The 22,414-nt window shown below is 34.9% G+C and overlaps 1 protein-coding gene across 5 annotated transcripts in view; it reads right to left on the bottom strand.

The window, feature by feature from the left end:
• The window catches only part of AMOTL1 (angiomotin like 1), a 244,964-nt gene that overhangs the window by 74,579 nt on the left and 147,971 nt on the right, over positions 1-22,414 (bottom strand). For all 5 annotated transcript variants that reach the window (XM_031961026.1, XM_031961030.1, XM_031961028.1 and 2 more), the window contains one exon: positions 14,149-14,434. In XM_031961026.1, the coding sequence (XP_031816886.1) occupies positions 14,149-14,434 (286 nt within the window). The remainder of the gene's footprint in view (positions 1-14,148; positions 14,435-22,414) is intronic.

The raw sequence follows: 22,414 nt of genomic DNA, 5'->3' as shown, positions 1-22,414 counted from the left end.
ACATGGAATCAAGTCTCTGTACCATATTCACCCTCCTATGGACCCTCCTGTTGGTTATCAATTTCCATTTTAAAATGTGTACCTAGGACTAGAAACAGTATTCTATATGTAGTCTGACAGAAGAAAAGAAGAGCAACTTCATTGTCCTGGATACAATTCTTCCACTAGCACAGCTACTCTGTTGCTCTATTGACTCATATTGAGTTTGAAGTTCATTAAATCCCACTAGGTCTTTTTCACGTGAACTGTTATTTAACCATGTCTTCTTAATTCTTTCACTTGTACAGCTAATTTTGTTAAATTATAATTTAGAACTTTACGATTAATTCTTTTATATTTCAATATGATCTATGATACAATTTGTTGTGTTAATCTGTCGATATCATTTTGGATTCTGATTTTTCAAAAATATTCAATGTGTTAAGATTTCTTCCTCTGTCCCATCCTTAAGCCACTTGCAAAGGGCCTAAATACAGTGTATATGTCTCCTACTAGTTCATTTAAGCTATTGATATAATGTTGAATAGATAGAGCCAATTAATAACAGATTTCTAGATATCTATTAGAATTCTCTATCCAAGTTCCCATCAATCCCTTCACTCATTATTGTTGATTCAGGTAAGATCCATTCCAATATCTTATCATTTTGTCTACCTCTTTCCACTTTATCTTTAATTATACCATGAAAGATTTTGTCAAAAATCTTGATGAAACACAAGTTTACTATATAGTCACAGAATTCTAAAATACTGATCTAGTGGTCTGATCAAAATAGGCAATGCCATCAATTTAACATAACTTTATTGATTGATTTATGCTAGCTTTTAAGTATCACTATTTGCCTTCCTAGGAACTTCTTAATATATATGGGCTTCCTGGTTGGTTGGTTGGTTGTTGTCCTTTATGTTAGAGTTGAGTTATAATATGTCTGACAGGATGATCAGACTAATATGAGCTTAGAATGCTATACCACAGGTCAGACATAAATAGTGCCTATGAACATTTGGGGTAGACTCTCTAACTTTTTGCATCTCCCTTTTCTTCTGAGAAACTTTGCTCATAGAACACAGTATCTTCTCTGAGAAGAGCATGCCATGCTGGGCAGTCCTGTGCCGGTGTGTCCCATGTCATACAGTCAATTCTAAAATTCTTAAGAGAGACCTTTAGAGTGGTATATCACTTCTTCTGACCACCTTATGAGCATTTACCCTGTGTGAGTTCTCTATAAAATATTTTTTTGGCAAGTATATATTTGGCATTCAAACAATATGGCCAGCCCAACGGAGTTTGCTCTCCCCAATAAAGTTGGAGTACTTGCTAGTTTAATTCAAAGAAAGGACATCAGTACTTTGTATCTTCTTCTGCCAAGTCATCTTCAGAACCTTCCTAAGACCATTCAATGGAAGCAACTGCATTTTCTGGCATGGCACTAGTATACTGTCCAGGTTTCATAGGCATACAACAATGAGGTCAGCCCAACAGCTCTGTAGACCTTCAGTTTGGTAATCAGTCTAATAATATCTCTCCTCTCCTACACTTTCCTTTGGAGCTTCCCAAACACTGAACTATCTCTGGCAGTGTATGTGTCAATCTCATTACTAATGTGGACATCCCTCAAAAGTATATTGCCAAGAGAACTTATACACAGCATTCAAAACTTCATCATTTTTTCTTGTGCAGCCACATAACTGTATAAATATATATAGATATATTGTATTTAACACATACTTGAACATATTTAACATATATGAGACTATTTGCCAACTAGGAGAGGGGGTAAAGGGAAGGAGGGGAAAAGTTGAAACGGAAGTTTTTGCAAGGGTCAATGTTGAAAAATTGCCCATGCATATATTTTGTATATAAAAAGCTATAATAAAAAATGTAATTAAAAAAAAAAACTTCATCATTTGCTATAATGGATGGTTACACATATGGATGGTTTGGTGTTGGCTGATGGAAGACCTGTGCTTTCTTAATGTCAATTGTTAGGCTAAAATTAGCAGAAGCAACAGAGAATTGATCCAACTTTATTGCATCTCAGCTTCAGAGGCTGAATTGAGTATACAATCATTTACAAACAAAAATCATGCACAACAATCCTTCCATTTTATTTCTGTCTTGTAGCCCTTTCAAGTTAAAGAATTTACCATCAAGTATGGCAGCTGACATTGATTCCGTATTTGTCCTTATTGAAGGTGTTTGACAACATGGCTGAAAATATCATGTTAAAAAGCATGGGAGCAAGGACACAACCTTGTTTCACTCCATTGGTGACTGAGAAAAATGTTGTCCATTGTCCAGAACCTGGGCAATCATGCCATCATGAAAATGACATACTATACTGATGAACACATATGACATAGAAGCTTCTCATATATATAAGCACCCTGTTTTTTTACAAAAGTCTTTCTACAGAATAAATTGCTAATCTGAGCAGATCCAATCTAAGAGAACTTCTGCATGACATTAGTATGACATGTGTACAAATGCTACTCTTTTTCATTTATACTTAATATGATCCTAGAGCAAGGTATTTAATCAACCTTTGCTTAAAGTTCCTGTATCAAGAATTCCTCATAGTAACAAAAATCATAAATCTCTGAACTTCACTAGGGGTCTCCAAATTTTTTTTTGTCACATACCCATATCAGTAAAATAATCTTGAGCATGTTTCCCTAATATAGAATAGGGAAAAGTTCATGCTCTATGATTTTAACAATAAAGTGAACTCCCAGATGAGGAAACCTAGTCCCTGTATAGATCAGTACTCTGCAACATATAGATTTAAAGTTTCTTAGAACATTTGAAAAGTCAAATGATTTTTACAGGATCACCCAAGCAGTTAATAATAGGGTCTGATAATAAGTTCTGATGTCTATTTTGGATCCAAAACCATTTCCCCAATGTCCCTGATAGAGAACATTCAGAGAAGTCATTCAATAGGGTTCAAAATTGGATATATTTCCTTTTTGCTTCTTCTCTCACTTCATTCTTTAAGTTATCCAAGTATGTTAAAAAACAAACAAACAAACAAACAAACTTCCCTGTTATTAGGAGTGAGCATTTTACAGATGAGATAACCTCTGACAGTTTTTCTATTTCCTTTAAGTCCCTGTAAAAGGGAAGTATTACAGGTAAGAACATTTGTGTAATTAGGACAAGAATGTTAGATCATAGTTAACTTTCTATAGTAGCTAGGATTCTCAAAATATGATTTAACCACTAAACGACATAACTCTATAGAAGAATATATTGTATTTATTATAACTGAGTTTTTTAAATTTTATAGCAGATTCCAACAAATCTAATTTATCACAGACTAGATGATCTGAGATTTTTTCCAGTTCTACATTCTATGATCCTAAAACATATACAGAAATGAGTGATGTGATATACAAACTGTTGATCTCTTGTTTTTATAAAATGTAGATGATTACATAAGAGATTCTAGAGTTATTTTAAACAATTTTATGAGACAGATTAGGCTAAGAAAAGGATTTATGATCCTTGCTTTAGGATCATATTAAGTATAAAGGAAAAAGGGTAGCATTTGTACACATATCATACTAATTCCATGCCCATTATACCATGCAGCAGGAAACACACTTTGTTTTTGGTTACTTCAAAGAATTATCATGTCACATCATCATCATTATCACCATAGCTAACATTTATATAGCATCTACTATGGGTACTAAATTAAGTGGGACACAAATATTATTTCATTTGATCCTCATTACAACTCTTTGAGGCTGGTGCTTCTGGCTCAACTTCCAAATTTCTGGTCTTTCAATTATTCCATTTGGACTACCTGAGGTATCTGGTCTTCTATCTGCCTCAAAAGACTGAGTAGATTATATCAATGGCAAACTGGTCAAAGTATTTGGGGCTTTTCTGCCCCAAATTTTCCTTTAGACAAGAAAGATCATACAATACAGAATCCAGGAATTCTGGAATCAAAAGTACTATTCTATTCTATCCCATTTTGTCAGTAAAAAAACAAATTTTTGAGACATAAAGAGGTGGTCTCTTGCTCCACATCACAAATAAATCTCGTAGTATCATCATCATCAGGATGATGACAATGATGTAACAGAAGCCTGTTCCTGTAAACAGTAAAATATTTCCAAAGAGAACCCCCAAAAGTCAGAATTTGAAAGGATTAACCAGGGTTCTAACATAAGTATCTTGTTATTTTTTCTAAAGATCTCTCTACAGCACAGTCAGCTATTCTGAGCATATTTCATTTCAGACAGCCCTATTTTCTATATTGTGGACTGCTTGTTATGTAGCAGCATGTCCTGAAATCATTTTCTAGTTTAACCACAAATTGTTATCCTTCCTTTCAATTTTGTTTTCAAAAGAGGTAGCTCTAAGATACACCATCATTTATATGCTAATTTCTTTTTTTTTTTTGAAGGTGACCTTTGCTTTGAGCTATATACAGGCAGCCTCACTTGGGCCACAAGGTCCTAATTCTAGTTCACTCATTCATTCAACCAACATTTGGTTTAATAAAAGCATTCAATTTAAAGTCAGAAAACCCAGAGTTTGAATTCAGGGGTCTGGAATTATCTACGTTGTGACAATGGACAAGTAATTTCACTGCTCTACACTTAAAATATGGTAGTCAGATTAAAACAAAAACCACAAATCCAAAGAATGATACTAGGTGTGATCCATGGGGTATACAAAAAAGAATAAGAAATAGCCCCAGCAATACTCAAAGGGATCAGAAATTAGGCAAACAAAAGATAGAATATTTATAAGTGCCAGTTAAGGTACAAACAGAACACTATTGGAGGCATACAAATTTTGGAATGTCAATTAAACTACAGATATACTTTATGAAAAAATAGAAAATAATTATGAAATTCATCTGTGAAAACACAAGTTCTAGAATATCAAGAGAAATAACTGGGTTGGGGGGGGGGGGGGGGGGGGGGGGGGAGGAGGAGGCTGGAATAGAAGAAGAGTAACTGCATTACTAGACCTCAAACTATATTATGAATTAGCCAGAATCACCCAAACTGCCAGATACTGTTTTTTTGTTTTTTTTTTTTTAAATAGAAATGTAGATCTATGGAACAGAAGAGACAGGCAAGATATGGAAGAAATCAAATACAGTAGTGCATTGTTCAATAAACCACAGACTATAAACAACTGGGGGAAGAATATCCTTTTCAATAAGAATTGCCAGGAATGCTAGAGAGAGCACTTTGGTAGACAGTAAAATGAGACCAGGGGTTTCTAGCCTGCAATCCATGAACCTATTTTTAAAATATTTTGATAACTATATTTCAGTTAATTGGCTTTCTCTGTAGTTCTTTCTATTTTATTGTATATATTTAAAATCTTTATTTTGATAAGGGATTTATTAGTTTAACCAAACAGAGTCCCATGACACACACAAAAAAGTTTAGAAATCCCTGGTTTAGACCTTTATATCATATGGAATAATAAGCTCCAAATGTCTATGTAGCCTTAATATAAAAATTCATAGCATTAAAAAAAAAATAGAGGAGAATAAAAGTTACCTTTCATAACTATGTCTATTGTAACACTTCAAAACAAAACTTATAAAAAGCAATAATGGTCATCCTAATAATTCAAAATATAACTATAAAAGGCTTTTTCACACACACACACAAAAACCAATATAGTAAGAACAAAAAAAAGGGAATGATGACTTAGGGGAGGGAGGGAAATTTTCAACATCAAATATCTCTGATATAAGCCTTAAAAATTTTTTTTTGAAAGAAGTCTTATAAACAAGATCCACATAAGAACAAGAACCATCCCACAATAATGTTGGTTATTGTATGAATATGTATGAATGATATGTTTGAATGAATGATATAAATGAAATGTAAACTGTCAAAAACCATGAAAGAATTTTCCAAAAACTAACAATAAGAGAAAGGCAAATTAAAACAATTCTGATATTTTGCCTCATACATATTAAATTGGTAAAGATAACAAATTATAGCAACAATCAGTATTGGAGGCACTATGGAAGAATATATTATTATAGCCACTGATCTGGTCCAATGATTCTGGAAAGAAATTTGAAATTATGCAAGAAAAATCATTTACTATTCATAACTTGTAACCTAGCCACCACACTACTGGGAACATACTTCATGGAGGTCAGTACCAAAAATAAAGACCATTCATTAATTCATAGTAATACTTAATGAAAGCAAAACAAAACAAAAATTGAATGTAAAGTAGACACTCATCCATTAAGGAAGGATCAAAAAAATTAAGGCTCTCAAATATAAAGGAATCACTACATTATGGGGCCCTACAACTATGAGGAATTCAAGGAAATATGAAAAGAATAAATATTCAATGAAGAATGGAGAGAATAGAACCATAAAAACAATATATGTAATTATTATAATAATGTAAAACTATAAAAAAATACTACAAATTAAATTAATCACAATGAGTGACCTTGGCCCTGGAGAAAGGAGCTAGAAAAATAACCCTTTTCTCCATGGAGAGTTAAGAACTATAGGTGAAGAATGATACACATATTTCAGACTTTAATCACTTTGTTGGCTGGGAATTGATTAATTTTTTCAAGGAAGATTTAAATGGAGGATAGAGGCACACTGGAAAATTATTCTAATTCCAAAAACATTAGAGAAAAATGAAAAATTAATTTTTTTTATGCTACTGGATTTTTAAAGGCAGAATTTTAAAAAAAAAATTTTTTTAATGTTATTGGACAATGTATAGTATATGACAGAATAAAGGGAAATAAGATTGGAAGGATGGATGAGACCAAATCATAAGAGACTAAGGCATAAGATTCAGGGTAAGAGATTTTAGAATTTATTCAAATAGGCAACAGGGAATCAATGAAGGTTTTGCATCATAGATGGGTCATGGTGACCACCATCATAAAGGCTATGCAATAAGATCTACCTGACAACAGTGTGAATAATTGCTTGAATGAGGGAGACACTGAAGACAAAGTCTCAATCTCAAACAGAAAGCAAATTCCTCTCCTTGCACCCTTTAACTCATTCCCTCTTAGCCACTCTAGGTCTTTGATCCAGTAGCCAGCTTCTTGGTCTCCTTGATCAGAGATCTCTCCTGCCTAATAAACATTTTCAGGACTGCCTGAATCTCTTAAAAAAAAAAAAAAAGTCTTTTCTTGCTCTTTTGAGTCCATCCAACTATTGTCTATTTCATCTCTCTATCTTTTGAAACTCTTTTGGGGAAAAAATGTTATACCTTCCGTTTCCATTTGTTCACTACGCTCTCTCTCCTCAAACAAGTGAATTAAAACCTTATCTTCAGCACTCTCTAGAAACTTTGCTCTTTAAGGCTATCAATGAATTCCTCTCCTTCTCTTCTTCTTCCTTCTCTTCTTTCTTCCCCTTCCCTTTCTCTTTCTCCTCCTCCCCTCAGGCCATTCGAGGAGTCATGCCATTACATGTGGGTGCTCTGTCCAAATGAATATAAACTGATTGCTTATACCCTTGCAAGGTATCTTGGAGTTTGAGAGCTAGATTTTTTTTTCTTTCCCAGTTATTTATTCTTGAGACAATTTTTTTTCTTGTGTAGCTTTCATTTATGATTTCTTGAAATACATCTCTGAAAAAAACAGACTCTGAGAAAACTCAGTGGGAGTCAAATGGAGCTTCTTGACTTTAAACTTAAATCAAGTTTCACTGATTTGCCAATAATAAGTCCCAGCCCGGGCCTCGCTCACTCAGTTGTTTGGGTTTTGATGACACAGAGAGAATATATATAGTAACTGTTTTCATTCTGGCTAAAAATTCTTATATCTGAGAAAGTCTTCTCCCAGATTGATTCTTCAGTGAAGGCAAACCAGATTATCTTTTACCTCAATTTTTACCTAGCCTTTAACTCCTGAATGGATATTGCCTCAGACAAACTTAGACCTGGAAAGACCTTAATTTAAAAAGGCCAGGGTCTCCCACTGCATCTGGGGCCATTGCCAATCATCTACATTTTGCCACTGGAGCCAGATGGCTCTGGAAGAGGGAGTAAAGCTGATGATTTTGTATAGTTCTGCCTTGCTTAAATCCAATTCACTTGCAAAGACCACCCTCTGAATGTCATTAATCCTCTTCAAGAACTAAAGATGAGGCTACAAAAATAAGGCTAGGGAAGAACTTGAATATTAGAATACAAGGGGTTATAAGATGGTCTATAAGGGAAGATATTGAAATGTAGGATTGATAAGACTTTTCAACTGATTGAATTTGGGGGATGAGAGAAGCAAGGGTCAAAAATGGCCAGGTATTTAATCAAGAAAGATGTTGATGTTCTGACAGAAATATCAAAATAAAGGCAAATAGCAGCTTTGGAGAAGATGCCCCTCATTCTAAACATAGAATTTTGGGTTTTAGCTCTTAAATGTACATATTATGTAATATTGCATCTACTGACTTGGTGCCTTATTCCCCTACTAGACTAAGCTTCTATAAGGTTTTTAAAACTTTTTACTGATGTTAGCAATTACCATTTCTTCTTTTTTATTATAACTTTTTATTGACAGAACATATGCCTGGGTAACTTTTTACAACTTTATCCCTTGCACTCACTTCTGTTCTGACTTTTCCCTTCCTTCCCTCCAATCCCTCTCCTAGATGGCAGGCAGTCTTATACATTTTAAATATGTTATAATATATCTTAGATACAATATTTGTGTGCAGAACCATACATTTCTCTTGAGCAATTATCATTTCTGATAATGATAATAGCTGACATTTAAAGTCTGCAAAGTGCTTTATATAAACTGTCATTTTATTCTTACCATAATATGTTGAGGTAAGAATTGTCTCATTGTATTCTTACCTCAATTGAGGTTAGAGCTAATAGGATTATTTTTCCATTTTTACAGATGAGGAAATAACCTGAACAAGGTTATTAAAGAATACAAACTTAGTAAATTTTCATAGATCAAGTGAATTTTTCAATTTGCAGATTACTGCTAACCATAATTTTGGTTTTTGTATAAATTGCAGTTCTAACAAAATCTCTTTGAAAATCCTGTGGACTGAGTTGGGGCAGGAAAAAAAATGCTCAACTATAAGACATTGTGAAGAAAAGGAGTGTCTTCTGTGAACTTTGGGATGATTTTGGTGATGGAGTTTCAGTATTTTTTTCTTTTCTACATAATGAAACACAATTGGAGTGATATCTTTCAATGAATTCAACTTTCAAAGAGTATCTCCTAATTCTTCAAGTCACATCTAGGTTGTTTTGGGTATTTTTGGAGGAGGGGCTGTTAATATTTATTCAAGATCATATTCCAAATATTTCCAGAACAAGGAGTATTTAACTCTCCTTATGCCCACTTCCCTTACAGAATCATAGGATTATAGATTTAGGCTTCAAAGGAATCTTAAAGTCATTGAATTAATCTTTCTCATTTTACAGATGATAAAACATATAAGTTTTAAGCATAAGCAGAGTTTTTAACTGATTTACCCAGGTTCTTAGCTAAGTGTCAGAGGTGGGATATGAATTTATTTACTTCTAGACTATAGTCTCACTGCCCTATCTACTACAATAGGCTGCCTCTTCCTGATAAATCTGGAAGTCATATGATTCATTGCTTTCCTAGCTATTTAAAAACTGAACAGATCACCTTAGGAAAAAAAAGAGAGCCAGAAATTTTAAACATATCTTTACAATCATTTTATAGCATGTCATCTAGAGAAAATGGGTGGTATGAGGAGTTGGAAAGATGATCAATTTGGTCCAAATAGTCAATAGTCAATATTTGAGTAGAAGACTTAGAGATATAATGGATTTTTTCTAGGAAGATCCTAATGTCCTCTAAATTAACCTTCATATCAGTAAATAGTAAAAATAAAATGAGCTGTCTTGAAAGGCAAAAGATTCATTTTCAGTAGAGAAATTAAAGGGAAAAATGGAAATCTTGTGACTTTCCTGTGGATTTTTCTGCAATCTTTTCCCCTTATATCTCCACCTTCTATTTGAATTGCAAACAACCTAGTTGAGGTTCTCCAGATAAAGTCTGTGGTCTACTAAGCCTATACTTGATTCTATTAAGGACTGAACTTGAGTCAAAAAGAACTTTAGACACTAACTAGCTCTCTAATTTAACTTCTCTGGGCTTCAGTTCTTTCATCAATTAAATGAAAGGTTTGAACTCAATGACCCTTTCAGCTCTAAATGACTTTCATTGCAATACTAAGGTAATGTAATGCGGTTCTGAAAGGGGAAGGGATGGAACTAGAATGATTTCAATCCACTGGAAGCCTCAGAAGAGCTCCCAAGCCTCTGGGCTACAGCTGCTGATAGCAACAATACAAGGCCAAGGACATGTCAAAACCTGACTTTCAAAAATTCAATTTGGTCCATGTGCCAGCTCAATGAAATACAGACATTTGAAACAGGCAAGCTGAAAAAGCTTAGAAGATAAGATAACATAAAATTATTTCACAGGAATCAAGAACTACAAAAAACCCTAGTGATCACCTAGTTAACCTCTCAATTTATAGTTCTGGGAACTAAAACTTAGAGAAGGAGCTTATACTTGGTCTAAGGTAAAAGCTAAGTAAGTGGTAGGGCTTAGATTTAAAATCAGCTGTTATGACACCAAATTCCTTATTCTTTCCACTAGACTAGACTGAGTAGATAGCATTATTTATCAGAAGAAGCTTTCAAAAGCCTTTTTAGTAATATTTGTACCATTGTCCTATAATGGGGAAACTGAGTCACCAAGAAGTTAAAGGAGCTGCTCAGACTTGTACATGAGTCATAAGTCAAGGAAGAAATAAAGTGAAGCTCTCTCAACACCTAGTCCCTCCCTGTAATCATTCAGCTACATTCTATGTCAGAAGATCCAGAGCTAAATTTTACTCTCAGATGGGTCTATGCAAAATTTATCTACCACAGATCTTTACTAGGGGAAAGAAAGAAATACTTGTTTCTTGGAAAATGCTGAGTCAATCCTTCACTAATCACAAGCCACATTAAATAAAGGCCCTACCCCAACAGCTTTCAGAGGCAAGCTAAAACTTGAAGAGGGGTTGACCAAAAAACATGTGACATTACAGCATGTAGATTACCACATGTCTACATCTAAGGGATGCTGTTATCTGATGGTCCATATTTGCCTCTGGAGCAATAAGTGCTTCCCTCTTCCCTTCAACCAAAGTTAGCCACAGTGACTGGAGCCAAGCCTGGTCTTACCACACTCACATGGAAATCCCAGACACCATAAAAGTCATGCTGATATAAGTATGACACAGTCATACATAGGCTAGAAGTGCCTACACCATCAATCATAGGAAGGGTCCAGACTCTTAGTATGAGACTTCTAAGGGCACTTGGCACACACAAGGCTCTTTTGTGGAAGAACTGATCAGAAGGAAATAACCTATTCAACCAATACAAACCCAGTACTTCACCTGGTGCCCATCAGGGAAAGAAATGGGCCAATTAAATGGATTAACCCAGTTGACAATGGTTCTTGAAAAGGTGTAACCTGTACTGGCTTCCATCCTTGTCTCTAGTTACAAATGTCCTTTTGTTTTCCTTCCTAAGCCAAGGGCAGACACTCAATAAGACTTGTAGGTATGGAGAGACTTACATGAACTGATGCTGAGTGAAATGAGCAGAACCAGGAGATCATTATATACTTCAACAACAATACTATATGATGATCAATTCTGATGGACCTGGCCATCTTCAACAATGTGATGAACCAAATCAGTTCCAATGGAGCAGTAATGAACTGAACCAGCTACACCCAGGGAAAGAACTCTTGGAGATGACTATGAACCACTACATAGAATTCCCAATCCCTCTATTTTTGTCTGCCTGCGTTTTTTATTTCCTTCACAAGCTAATTGTACACTATTTCAAAGTCTGATTCTTTTTTGTACAGCAAAATAACTGTTAGGACGTGTATACATATACTGTATGTAATTTATACTTTAACATATTTAACATGTATTGGTCATCCTGCTATCTCGGGGAGGGAATGGGAGGAAAAAGGGGAAAAATTGGAACAATAGGTTTGGCAATTGTCAATGCTGTAAAATTACTCATGCATATAACTTGTAAATAAAAAGCTATAATTTAAAAAAAAAAAAGACTTGTAAGTCTACTTGATTATCTCACAGTCATTTTCCATAAGGTCAGTCCCCCAGCAAGGAGTTTGAGTGGCCTCTCTTTTTTGAAGCTATAAAACAATACCTGTCGAGATCTCAGTCTTTCCTCTACTTCTCCCATAAGACTTGCAGCACATCAAATGTGTTATATGCTGGGTCAAGAGGAAAATCCTAGCTTAGCAATGCCTTATTCAGGCAGGTAAAAGAAAGTTGCACTAGAATTCAGAAGACTTGATATTTAGTTCTCTCCCGATTACGAAAGAGTTATATAAATTTGGGCAAATCACTTTAATTATGTAGATCTCAGTAAAATAACTTTTCCTTGCAGATGTAGGGATCATAGATGCCAAACAGTGCATATACTATCAGACTTAATTGAAGTGTTGATTGTTTTGAGATGAAATGAACCCCTCCCTTTCTTTTTTACTTTTTACCACAAAGAATGGCTCATTGGGTGAAAGAGTAAATTTAATTGGAAATGAAGGCTGTTAAAAAGTAGGGTTTTTTTTTAATGGAAGCTAAAGTCAGGGCTTTGAGTTCTTGTATTTGTATTATTAGTGCCTAGCACAGTACTTAGCATGTGGTAAGTGCTTGACAAATATGTTTTGAATTTGGAGGCCTGGATTTATAAATACTTGTGTACACTGGACAAGAATTATTAACGTAGATACAGCCCTTGCAGCTTTACAAAAAGTTTCTTCACAACTCCAAGAGGTAGGTCATGTACGAATGACCATCCCATTTATAGAAGAGGCAGCTTAGGCTCTGAGGAGATTAATTAATTTGCCCAAGATCATAAAACTGATGAGTCTTTTAATTAGGACTTGAATCCAAGTCTTTGATTCCTAAGATCAGGACTATGATCTCAAGAAAAGAAAGCAAGCTTCAATTCAGGAAGGACTGCTTTGGGGAAGAACTTTAGTGCAGTGGAAAGAACACTTGGATCTAGATTTGAGTTCCAACTCTATCACTTAACCTTGAAAAATCACCTAACCCTTTTAGTCCTTAATTTTCTCTACTTTAAAATTTATGATCTCTGAAGGTCTCTTCTGATGTAACTTTTACAGATACTTTATCTCCTTCAATCCTCACAACAGCCCTGTGAGATAGATGCTATAATTATCCTTCTTTTATTGAGGGGAAAACTGAGGCTCAGCAAAGTTAAGTAATTTTCCCAGGATCATACAGCTAATAAGTGAGAGGGGAAGAATCTGAAGATATATCTTCCTTCCACCAAGCCCAACACTCTATCCTTGATGGCACTGAGCTCAAATAGTCTATAATTCTGAGAATGCACAAAACTAGGGACAAAGAAAGAATTTGATTCTAATTAGCTGAATGAAAACTTGAGACTCTAGGCACCAGATTTTGTCTCCCTGTCATCTACTGCCCAAATAGGGACTTATTAACTATTAAATTGAAAGATCTGGGTTATTTAGAAAAAGCAATAATGTCTGGTATTTATATAGGGTGTGTAAATCATTCCCCATAAATGATCTTATTATCTCACAACAGTTGGCAGATAAAATGGGTATCATATATTTTACAGTAAGAGGAAATTAATGTCCAGAAATGTGAAGGAATTTTTTCCCAGTTACAAAGGTAATCAAGGTAGCTAAGAGGTACAATCACTTGGAATCTGCAAGACCTGAGTTCAAATCCAGCCTCAGATATTAGCTGTATGATCGTGGACAAGTAACTTGATCCTGTCTGCCTCAGTTTCCTTATCTATAAAATGAGCTGAAGAAGGAAAAGACAAACTGCTCCAATTCTTTTGCCAAGACACGCCCTCCCCCATAAAAGGGGTCATTTCAGTTGGACACAACAGTTGTGTCCAACTGAAATGACTAAACAACAATAATTCCCTACAGGTAATAAGTGTCAGAGGTAGGATTTGATTTATCCCATTACACCACACTGTCTTTCAATAAGAAGATAAATAATGCTCTCTCTTCCAAATTCTCATACCAAAGAACACTTCCTTTCCCCTTTTCCCCAAAAGTCAAATACGTACCTTCTGAAGTTTGTCAGCTTTGTCATAATACCCCTCAATTTCCTGGCGGAGCACCCGGTTCTCCTCAGATAGGATTGCCACCATCTGCTGTGCTCGCTCCACAATAGCAAAAGCTTCAGGGCCAAGTTGCTGGCCCGGGGGCGTGGCAGGCGGAGGCTGCTGGGGCAACATGGCCAGTGGAAGGGGAGGGGGCATGATGGAATGCAGCGGGCCGCTGATGGAGGAGGCTTGGGAAGACATGGGGCTGTGCTGCTGCATCGAAGGGTATGGGAGCTGGCATGGCCGGCTGAAAGCAGAAGAAAGGGACAGCATTAATCAGATCCCAGAGGAAATGGTGGGAGCAGGAAAGCAGAAGTAACAATTTGTGCCCTCTCTATCTCTGGACATCAAAGCACTGCTGAATGCTAAGGGAGACCACACTAGACTCAGTGGGAGAGAAGGGAGAATGGTCATCTGATAGACTAGAACACTGCTTAATACCCAGGACCTCAAGGACAAACCTGGTCACTGAGCCCAGGAATTTCAGATTGCAGTTGGGAATCATTCCTTTTCTCACTGTCTTTTTTTCTACTTTAAAATATAATTGTATTGATCTTTTAAAAAATATATCAATAAATTCTCTTTCCTTCTCCTGACCCAGAAATTCAATCCTCAAAACCCAGAAAAAAGAAGGGGAAAAAGTAGTTTAGCAAAACTAACCAACACCCCAATGGATGCTGACAGTTTATGCAATATTCCAAACCCAATCCTCTGTTTCTGCAAAGAGAGGGAGGTTCACAATCTTTTTCATAGCAAGGCTCATATATTGTCTGTGTCCTACTCATCTTGTCTCTGACAAGCTTTAAGCACCTACCTTGTGTCGGACACTACTCTAGGTGCTGAATATATAAAGACAAAAGTGAAACTGTCCCTCTCCTCAAGAAGTTTACATTCTAACAAACAATAACATATAACTACACAAGTAGACAGAGACTATTAAATAAAGACAAGGTAGTTTGGGGAGCAAGGAAGCTATTCATTGGAAGGGAGAGAGAGAGAGTAGATATCAGGAAAGGTTTCATGTAGAAAAATATCACTTTGGCTGAGTTTTGAAAGAAATTGGGGTTCTAGGAGACAGAGCGAAGGAAAACAGCTTATGTCTATGCCCTTAGAACCCAAAGTATCCTCCTGGGCTCAAGGCAAAAGATATCCCTTCCAAGAAACCTTTCCTAATTTCTACATCAGAAAGCATAATTTCTCTCCTACCCAAGTCTTTGAAATGACTTTACATAAGATCATAGATTTACAGCTAGAAGCAACGTCTGAGGTCATTAATTCCATCTTCTTAGTTTTACAGATAAGGAAACTGAGGCAGAGTGTGACTTGCACAGGATTTTTCTTTAGTCTACTTTTCCTGTCAGACCAGCTCCCATAATCTTTATATAACTGGTATACAAAATAACTAGGAGAGGTAGACAAAAGTAGAATTTCTTGTTCCCTTAAGGAAGATTCAACCCTTCAAAGAATCCTCCAGTTATGAAAAGGAATGTTGTCAACAGCAAGATTTTTAGACTGATTTTCCATATTGCATAACTACTTGGTCTTTCTTTGGGAAATAAAGTGTTTCCATAATCTGGTGAATGATGAACCATGTCCAAACAAGGAAACATGTTTATGTCCGTGAATGTACAGTTCACATGTACATGCACAGACATTAAATCACAGATCATAAGTATTGGGATATCTCCTTCCTGAACCTCCTCTAGTAATTCCAGCCATATCTCTTGGAGGCATGGATCACTTTGTAGACTTGAATAAGCACATTCCTGCAGATTGGCTGAATCCTATGCAATCCATACAACAATTACATCAGGAGGCAAAAAGCTCCTTTTCCCATTCCTAGTGGGTAGTCTTGTTGCTCTGGTATCATGGGATCCTTTCCCCATGAAGATGTTAGGAATTGTGCTAGTTCCTGTGAAGGGTGATAGAATAACTTGAATTCCTGAACTCAGAAACTTGAACTCAAGCTGCACAGCACGCCTGGGAAAAATTGTATGGTTCTGCCCCATGCTTAATCTAGGCCCGTTTCATCCATTTTTGACTGATGACCTATGGCTCTGGTGTTCACATTTTATTTATGAACAAAGTGGAGATTGCTTCACTGTTTGAGGAATCCTGTCATTCACATATGATCATGTGGCAAAACACACACACACACACACACACACACACACACACACACAAAACAAACAAATCATGGGCGTGAGATAAAAATAAAGTAATTGCTTTAATTCTAAACTAGTTTTCAAGCCCCTTGACAGCATGGACAGAGCCTTGACTTCAACAAATATTTGACTAGAATAGAGGAAATGCTTGATAAATACCTGTGTTATTTGTATATATAACATTGTGCTGACAATGCAGGAAGATAAAAAGCTGGGGAAGAGGGGGGTCTGTCCCAGTCTTCAAAGAGTATATAGTCCAAAGCCAAGCTAAATCTCATACAGAAATAGCTATAGTGCTAAGTGTATTATAAGCACAGGAGGTGCAAGTACCACCTGAAATGTGAGGAGGGGAAAGGTCATACTGATAAAGGATGGAGGGAATCAGAGAAAGCCTCCCTAAAGAAATGGCAGTTGAATTGAGTTTTAAAGATAAGAAGGAACTCTCAAGAAGCTGTTTGAATCTGAGGCAAATCAACTACTTTCCATTATCTACTAAAAAAAAGAAAAATGAAGAGAGATAAATATAATGAAAAACTACAGTTAATGACTTTCCAATGCACAAAAAGTAACCCAAAAGCCCGTGGCAACAGGAGAAGAAATGCATCAACTAAGTCATTATAAATGTGGGGTTGTCTTTCAGTGTGTCCAGAGACAGGCCAGAGATATATGTAAACTACTAGGTTCTGTGTCTGGAGGGAGTAAGAATGGAGGACCCTGAAAAATACTCAGAAAGTCAGAAATGCTGAGGGTAGAGACTTTGGAAGCTCTCCATAATTTACAAGTGAATAATAGCAAATATTTAAAGAATAAACAATTCTAGTAGGATGATTTTAGAAAAGACTGGAAAGATTTACATGAACTGATGATGAGTGAAGGGAATAGAACCAAGAGAACATTGTACACAGCAATAACAGGATTATGTAATGAACAACTGTGATGGACTTGGCTCTTTTCAACAATGAGGTGATTCAAGGCAATTCCAGTGGACTTGGGATGGAAAATGCCATCTGCCTCCAGAGAAAGAACAATGGAAACTGAATGTGGATCAATGTGGTTTTACTTTTTTTGCCTTTTCTTTCTTGTGTTTTTTCCCTTTTGTTCTGATTTTTTTTTTTGCACAACATGACAAATATGGAAAAGAATCAAACATATTTAAATTACATCAGATTATTTTGCTGTCTTGAGGAGAGGGGAGGTAAAGGAAAGAGGGAGAAAAGTTTGGAACACAAAGCTTTACAAAAACGAAGGTTGAATTCTTTACATGTATTTGGAAAAATGAAATACAATTAAAAATAATAAATAATTCCTATGCTATATAAACTATTAGCAAAATCACAGATAGCCAGTATCTTACCAAGCTCATTTTATGAGACACATAGAATTTAATCATCAAAATGAGTAGATATAAAGCTATAACAATGCATATAGTTAATAATATGACATCATTAACAATAATAATAGTTGATTATTTCTCTTGAGTTTTATGGTTTTGCACAGTGAGGATGGAAAAAATTAATAAATAGGCTATAATAATATATTTCTGAAATCATTCATTATGATTGTGTTAGATTTTTACCAGGAATTCAAGGATGGTTCAATATTAAGAAAACTAAAAACATAATTAATCTTATTAGTAACAAAAATAATGAAAATAGCATGTTCCTATCAGGAAACAGAAGAGCACTGATTTATGTAAAAACACTCAAAAGTTAGAAATAAATAAAAGGACTTTTCTTTACTATGATAAAAAGTATCTATCTAAATTGAAAAGCCAGCAGTTATGTATGAACTAGCACTGAAAGCTTTCCCAATAGGATCAGGAATAAATCAAGGATGACCACCATCTCCAACATTATTTTACAAATTAATAAAAATACTGGGGGGCAGCTAAGTGGTACAGTGGATGAAGCTCCAAGCCTGAAGTCAGGAAGATTCATCTTCCTGAGCTTAAATCTGTCCTTAGATATTTATTAGCTATGTAACCCTGGGCAAGTAACTTAACCCTGTTAGCCTCAGTTCCTCATTTGTAAAATGAATGGATAAAGAAATGGCAAACCTCTCTATTATTTTTGCCAAGAAAATCCCAAATGGAATTAGACATAACTGAAAAATGACTGAATAAAAAAGATACTAGCCAAAGTAAAAAGATAAGAAAGAAATAAAAAAAAAAAAATTAGCAGCAGTCCCATGGGGGGAAAAATTCAGTCACTAATAGAAAAAACTACAATTTAAAATATCCCTCAGGTATGACTTTACTTCTATTAAGATAACAAAGATGCTAACAGATTAGAAAATTCATTATTGTTAGGGATATAGAAAGACAGTCCTACTAATTCACATATGAAACTATGGAAAACAATTTGGAATTATTCCAGAAAAGTGACTAATTATTTTATTATCTTTAATCCAGAGATTACCTACTGGGTTCAAGTCCTCTTAGAAGATATTGACAGCAAAGAATGACATCACAGATATAAAAAGGTTCATAGTGGCATTATCTGTGATAACAAAGTGATAGAAATAAAATATGTGAATGATAACTGTGAAAATGGTTAAGAAATATAGTATATGAATGCTTAATGGTTATTATTGTGTCATAATGTATAATATTATATATGTATATCAATATTATATACATATATCATATAATAAATATGAATACAAAGAAACTTGAGGATAAGATTGATGCATATTATAGAAAGCAAAGTCAAAAACGGTAATCACATTGATTAAAGCAACATAAATCAAGAATAAGCAACAAAACTTAATCAAATACAATGATTAATGCTTGTCCCTCCTTTCTATTAACACTAAACAATAAACAAAAAAAATTTTCAAGGAATTTACTTTGCAAGGGAGGGGAGATGTCTTACAAAGTAGAAATGTATTGAAAGTTTCATGTAAAAAAAAAAGTCAATTAATTCTTTCTGAGACTATTTGATCATGTCTTTGCAATCTCTTTATCAAATGGTGGCTGAATCAATTTAATTAGTTATTTACATCAAGAAAATTATGCTTAAATTATTGATGAAGCTGCAAGTTTGAGTATTTGTCACTGTAGCAGATAATTACATTTTCTTAAAATTTAACTCTAAAAACTTGACTTCAAAAGAATCTGTCATTCTAACTATATTCTCAGTGAAGAAAATGAGTATCATTTTCATGTCATATTCTTATGTGATCTTTTTTTTAATAGTCTGGCACATGAGAGAAGATAAGTGGGTGGCAGGTATGAAATGGTCTAGGGATCTTTACCTGGAAGCCATCTGAAATGATGAGTAACTCGCATTTATATACTTTTATAAACTACCCTGTGAGGTAGAATGTATAAATATACTCACTTGCATCCTGCAACTGGGGAAATGGAGATCAAAAAAGTTTATGTGGTTCACAGAGTTATGGAAAATAGAAAAAGTGGATAGAATTCAAAGCTAGGTGTCCTAGCTCTAAAGCCAATGATGTATTCATTATCCCAATCCCTGCTCTGAACTCAAAAGTAATTATCTCTTCTTTTGACAATTCACTGACTATCTGAAAGATTGATTTTTGGAACAAAGGGAGAACAAACACTGGAACTGAAATTAGAGGTTCAGATATTACCTTTAACTTTTAATGCCTCTATGACCTTAGACAAGACACAACTTCTCTGGGCCTCAGTTTCCCCTTTTGTAAAATGCGGGGTAGGACCAAATAACCTTTAAAGTACCTTCCAGTTGGAAATCCAGGACCCTATGATCCTGTGCTATTTAAATATTTTACTATTTAGCTTTCACATGTTTATGTTGTTGCTCTAACCAGATTATACATTCCTTGAGGATAGAAACTATTTTTATTCTGTATCATCAATAGAGTCATGAAGAAAAGTGCCTTGCCCACAGTAGCAGTTCTACTGCTTTATTGTGTTCTTTTTTCTTAACAGTTTTATTGATGCCTTCTATTTTTATATCATAGGCATTTCTGCATCTATTTCTTCCACAATCACCTTATAAAATATTCCCCATAACAAACAAATAATGATGTAAAGTCAATGAATATAGCGAACTGATCTAACAATGTATGCAATTTTAAAACTCATCGTCTCCTACCTATTCCCTCTAAAAAGAGAAGGGTGCATCTCCTTATTTCTTTTCCAAGACCAACTCTAGTAACTGGAATCATACCTGCTGATTTGTTTTATCCTTAAGTCTGAGAATAAAAGTGGATAATCATGCGATCAAGCAAGCCCCAGTGAGAAAAACTATCACTAAGGCGATAGTTAAATGTAAATAAATAACTGTCTGAATTGTAGTTTTAGGATCCTATTATGTCATTTTCAGATCAAACTATAGCCTTGGGATTTTCTCTCTCTGGGTTACAAAACAGAAAAGAAAGGTGGAATTACCATGTTTACATCAGAGAAATACTCAAAAGATCACCCCAAAACCAAGAATCTAGTTCCTACAATTCTGCCCACCCCCTTGCCCCAAGGCACAACAAGCATTATTAAAACAATCTCTCTGCTCATGGAACTCCCATAATTATACAAGGAAGGAGTCAGAATGTCTCCTCTTCATCTTCTCTAGGCATTTAGCTGCAAAGATACATTTGGCCACATAACATTCCTAACCCAAAGTAAAAATTGCAAAAAGAGAAAAACTATGTTGCTGTCATTGTTTTAATCAAACTTGAATTTTTTTTGGTCCTAACATTCAGGAAAGTTGTCACCTGGGTGCTAAGTGCTCAAGTCTCCTTGTTCTGGGTTAACAACTCAATTAGTAATCTACCATATAAACCATGAAGGGGACAGACAGAGGGTAAGTTTTGGAAGAGACTAGTTGGATTTTCCTTCCTCTCCCAAGCAATGACATATGTATGTATATATGAATGGATGTGTATGTTTTATACATGTGTATATGGATATAGCTGTGGGTGTGTGTATATATATATATATATATATATATATACACATACATATATGTTCTATTGAACATATATATATATATATATATGTTCTATTGAATTCTATAATAAAATACATTGTTAGAATATATATACATATAATATACACACATGAAAATATATTTAATATGCACAGCTATATATAGTACATTGTCATCCCTGTATATGGTATGTATATGCAATATATATGTATTTATACTATATATCTCTATATAATATGCACATGTACCATATATACACACATATTCAGTGTAGAGGTATGTATATATGTACATGTATGTATGTGTGTATACATATACACATGTATATTCTAACAATGTATTTTATTATTGAATCCAATGGGAAATCTATTATCAGACTCAGACACATTCTATTCTTATGACCTTTTTATATTCTGGTCCCAAACCCCCACAGGACAAAGATAAAAAAAAAAATGAAATTAGAACCTCCTTCTACTAACATTTACTTGAAAGCCTCCAGCAATAAAGAACCCAATGCCTCCTGAGATACTTCTGGATATCTCTTTTAGGAAATTTTTCCTGATGTCAAATTCAAAACAGCCTCTTTGAATCTTCTACCCAGGGCTCTTTTCCCTAGGACCATGCACAAATAAGTCTTCTATGTAGCAGGTCAGAAAATAATTGAATATAAGCATTAAGTCCCCTCTGTGCCCAAAGCATATTTCTTTCTCGGGCTAAATGTTGCCAACTCTTTCAATGATCAATCAATCTCCACATTGCATGAACTAAGAGAGTTCAATAGTACCTCTGGTGCACAGCTGGTAGAGCACTAGCCATGGAGTAAGCAAGACTTAACTTCCTGAGTTTAAATATGGTCTTAAACATTTATTTACTTTGTGACTCTGAGCAAGTCACTTAACCCTGTTTGCCTCAGTTTCCTCATCTGTAATACAAGCAGGAAGAGGAAAAGACAATCCACCCCAGAATCTTTGCAATTTCTTTGGGTTTTTTTAACTTTGCAATTTTTACTTTGGGTTGGGCACATGTTATGTGACCAAATGTATCTTTGCAGTTAAATGCCTAGAGAAGATGAAGAGGTCCCAAAGAGTCAGATATAAATGAAACTATAGAATAACAACAAGGAATTCAACAATCTCTTGGTTG

The sequence above is a fragment of the Sarcophilus harrisii genome, chromosome 3, assembly GCF_902635505.1.
Source record: "Sarcophilus harrisii chromosome 3, mSarHar1.11, whole genome shotgun sequence".
NCBI classification, from domain to species: Eukaryota; Metazoa; Chordata; class Mammalia; order Dasyuromorphia; family Dasyuridae; genus Sarcophilus; species Sarcophilus harrisii.
The sequence above is the reverse complement of the archived record's forward strand: the minus strand, read 5'-3'. Positions and strand labels throughout refer to the sequence as shown.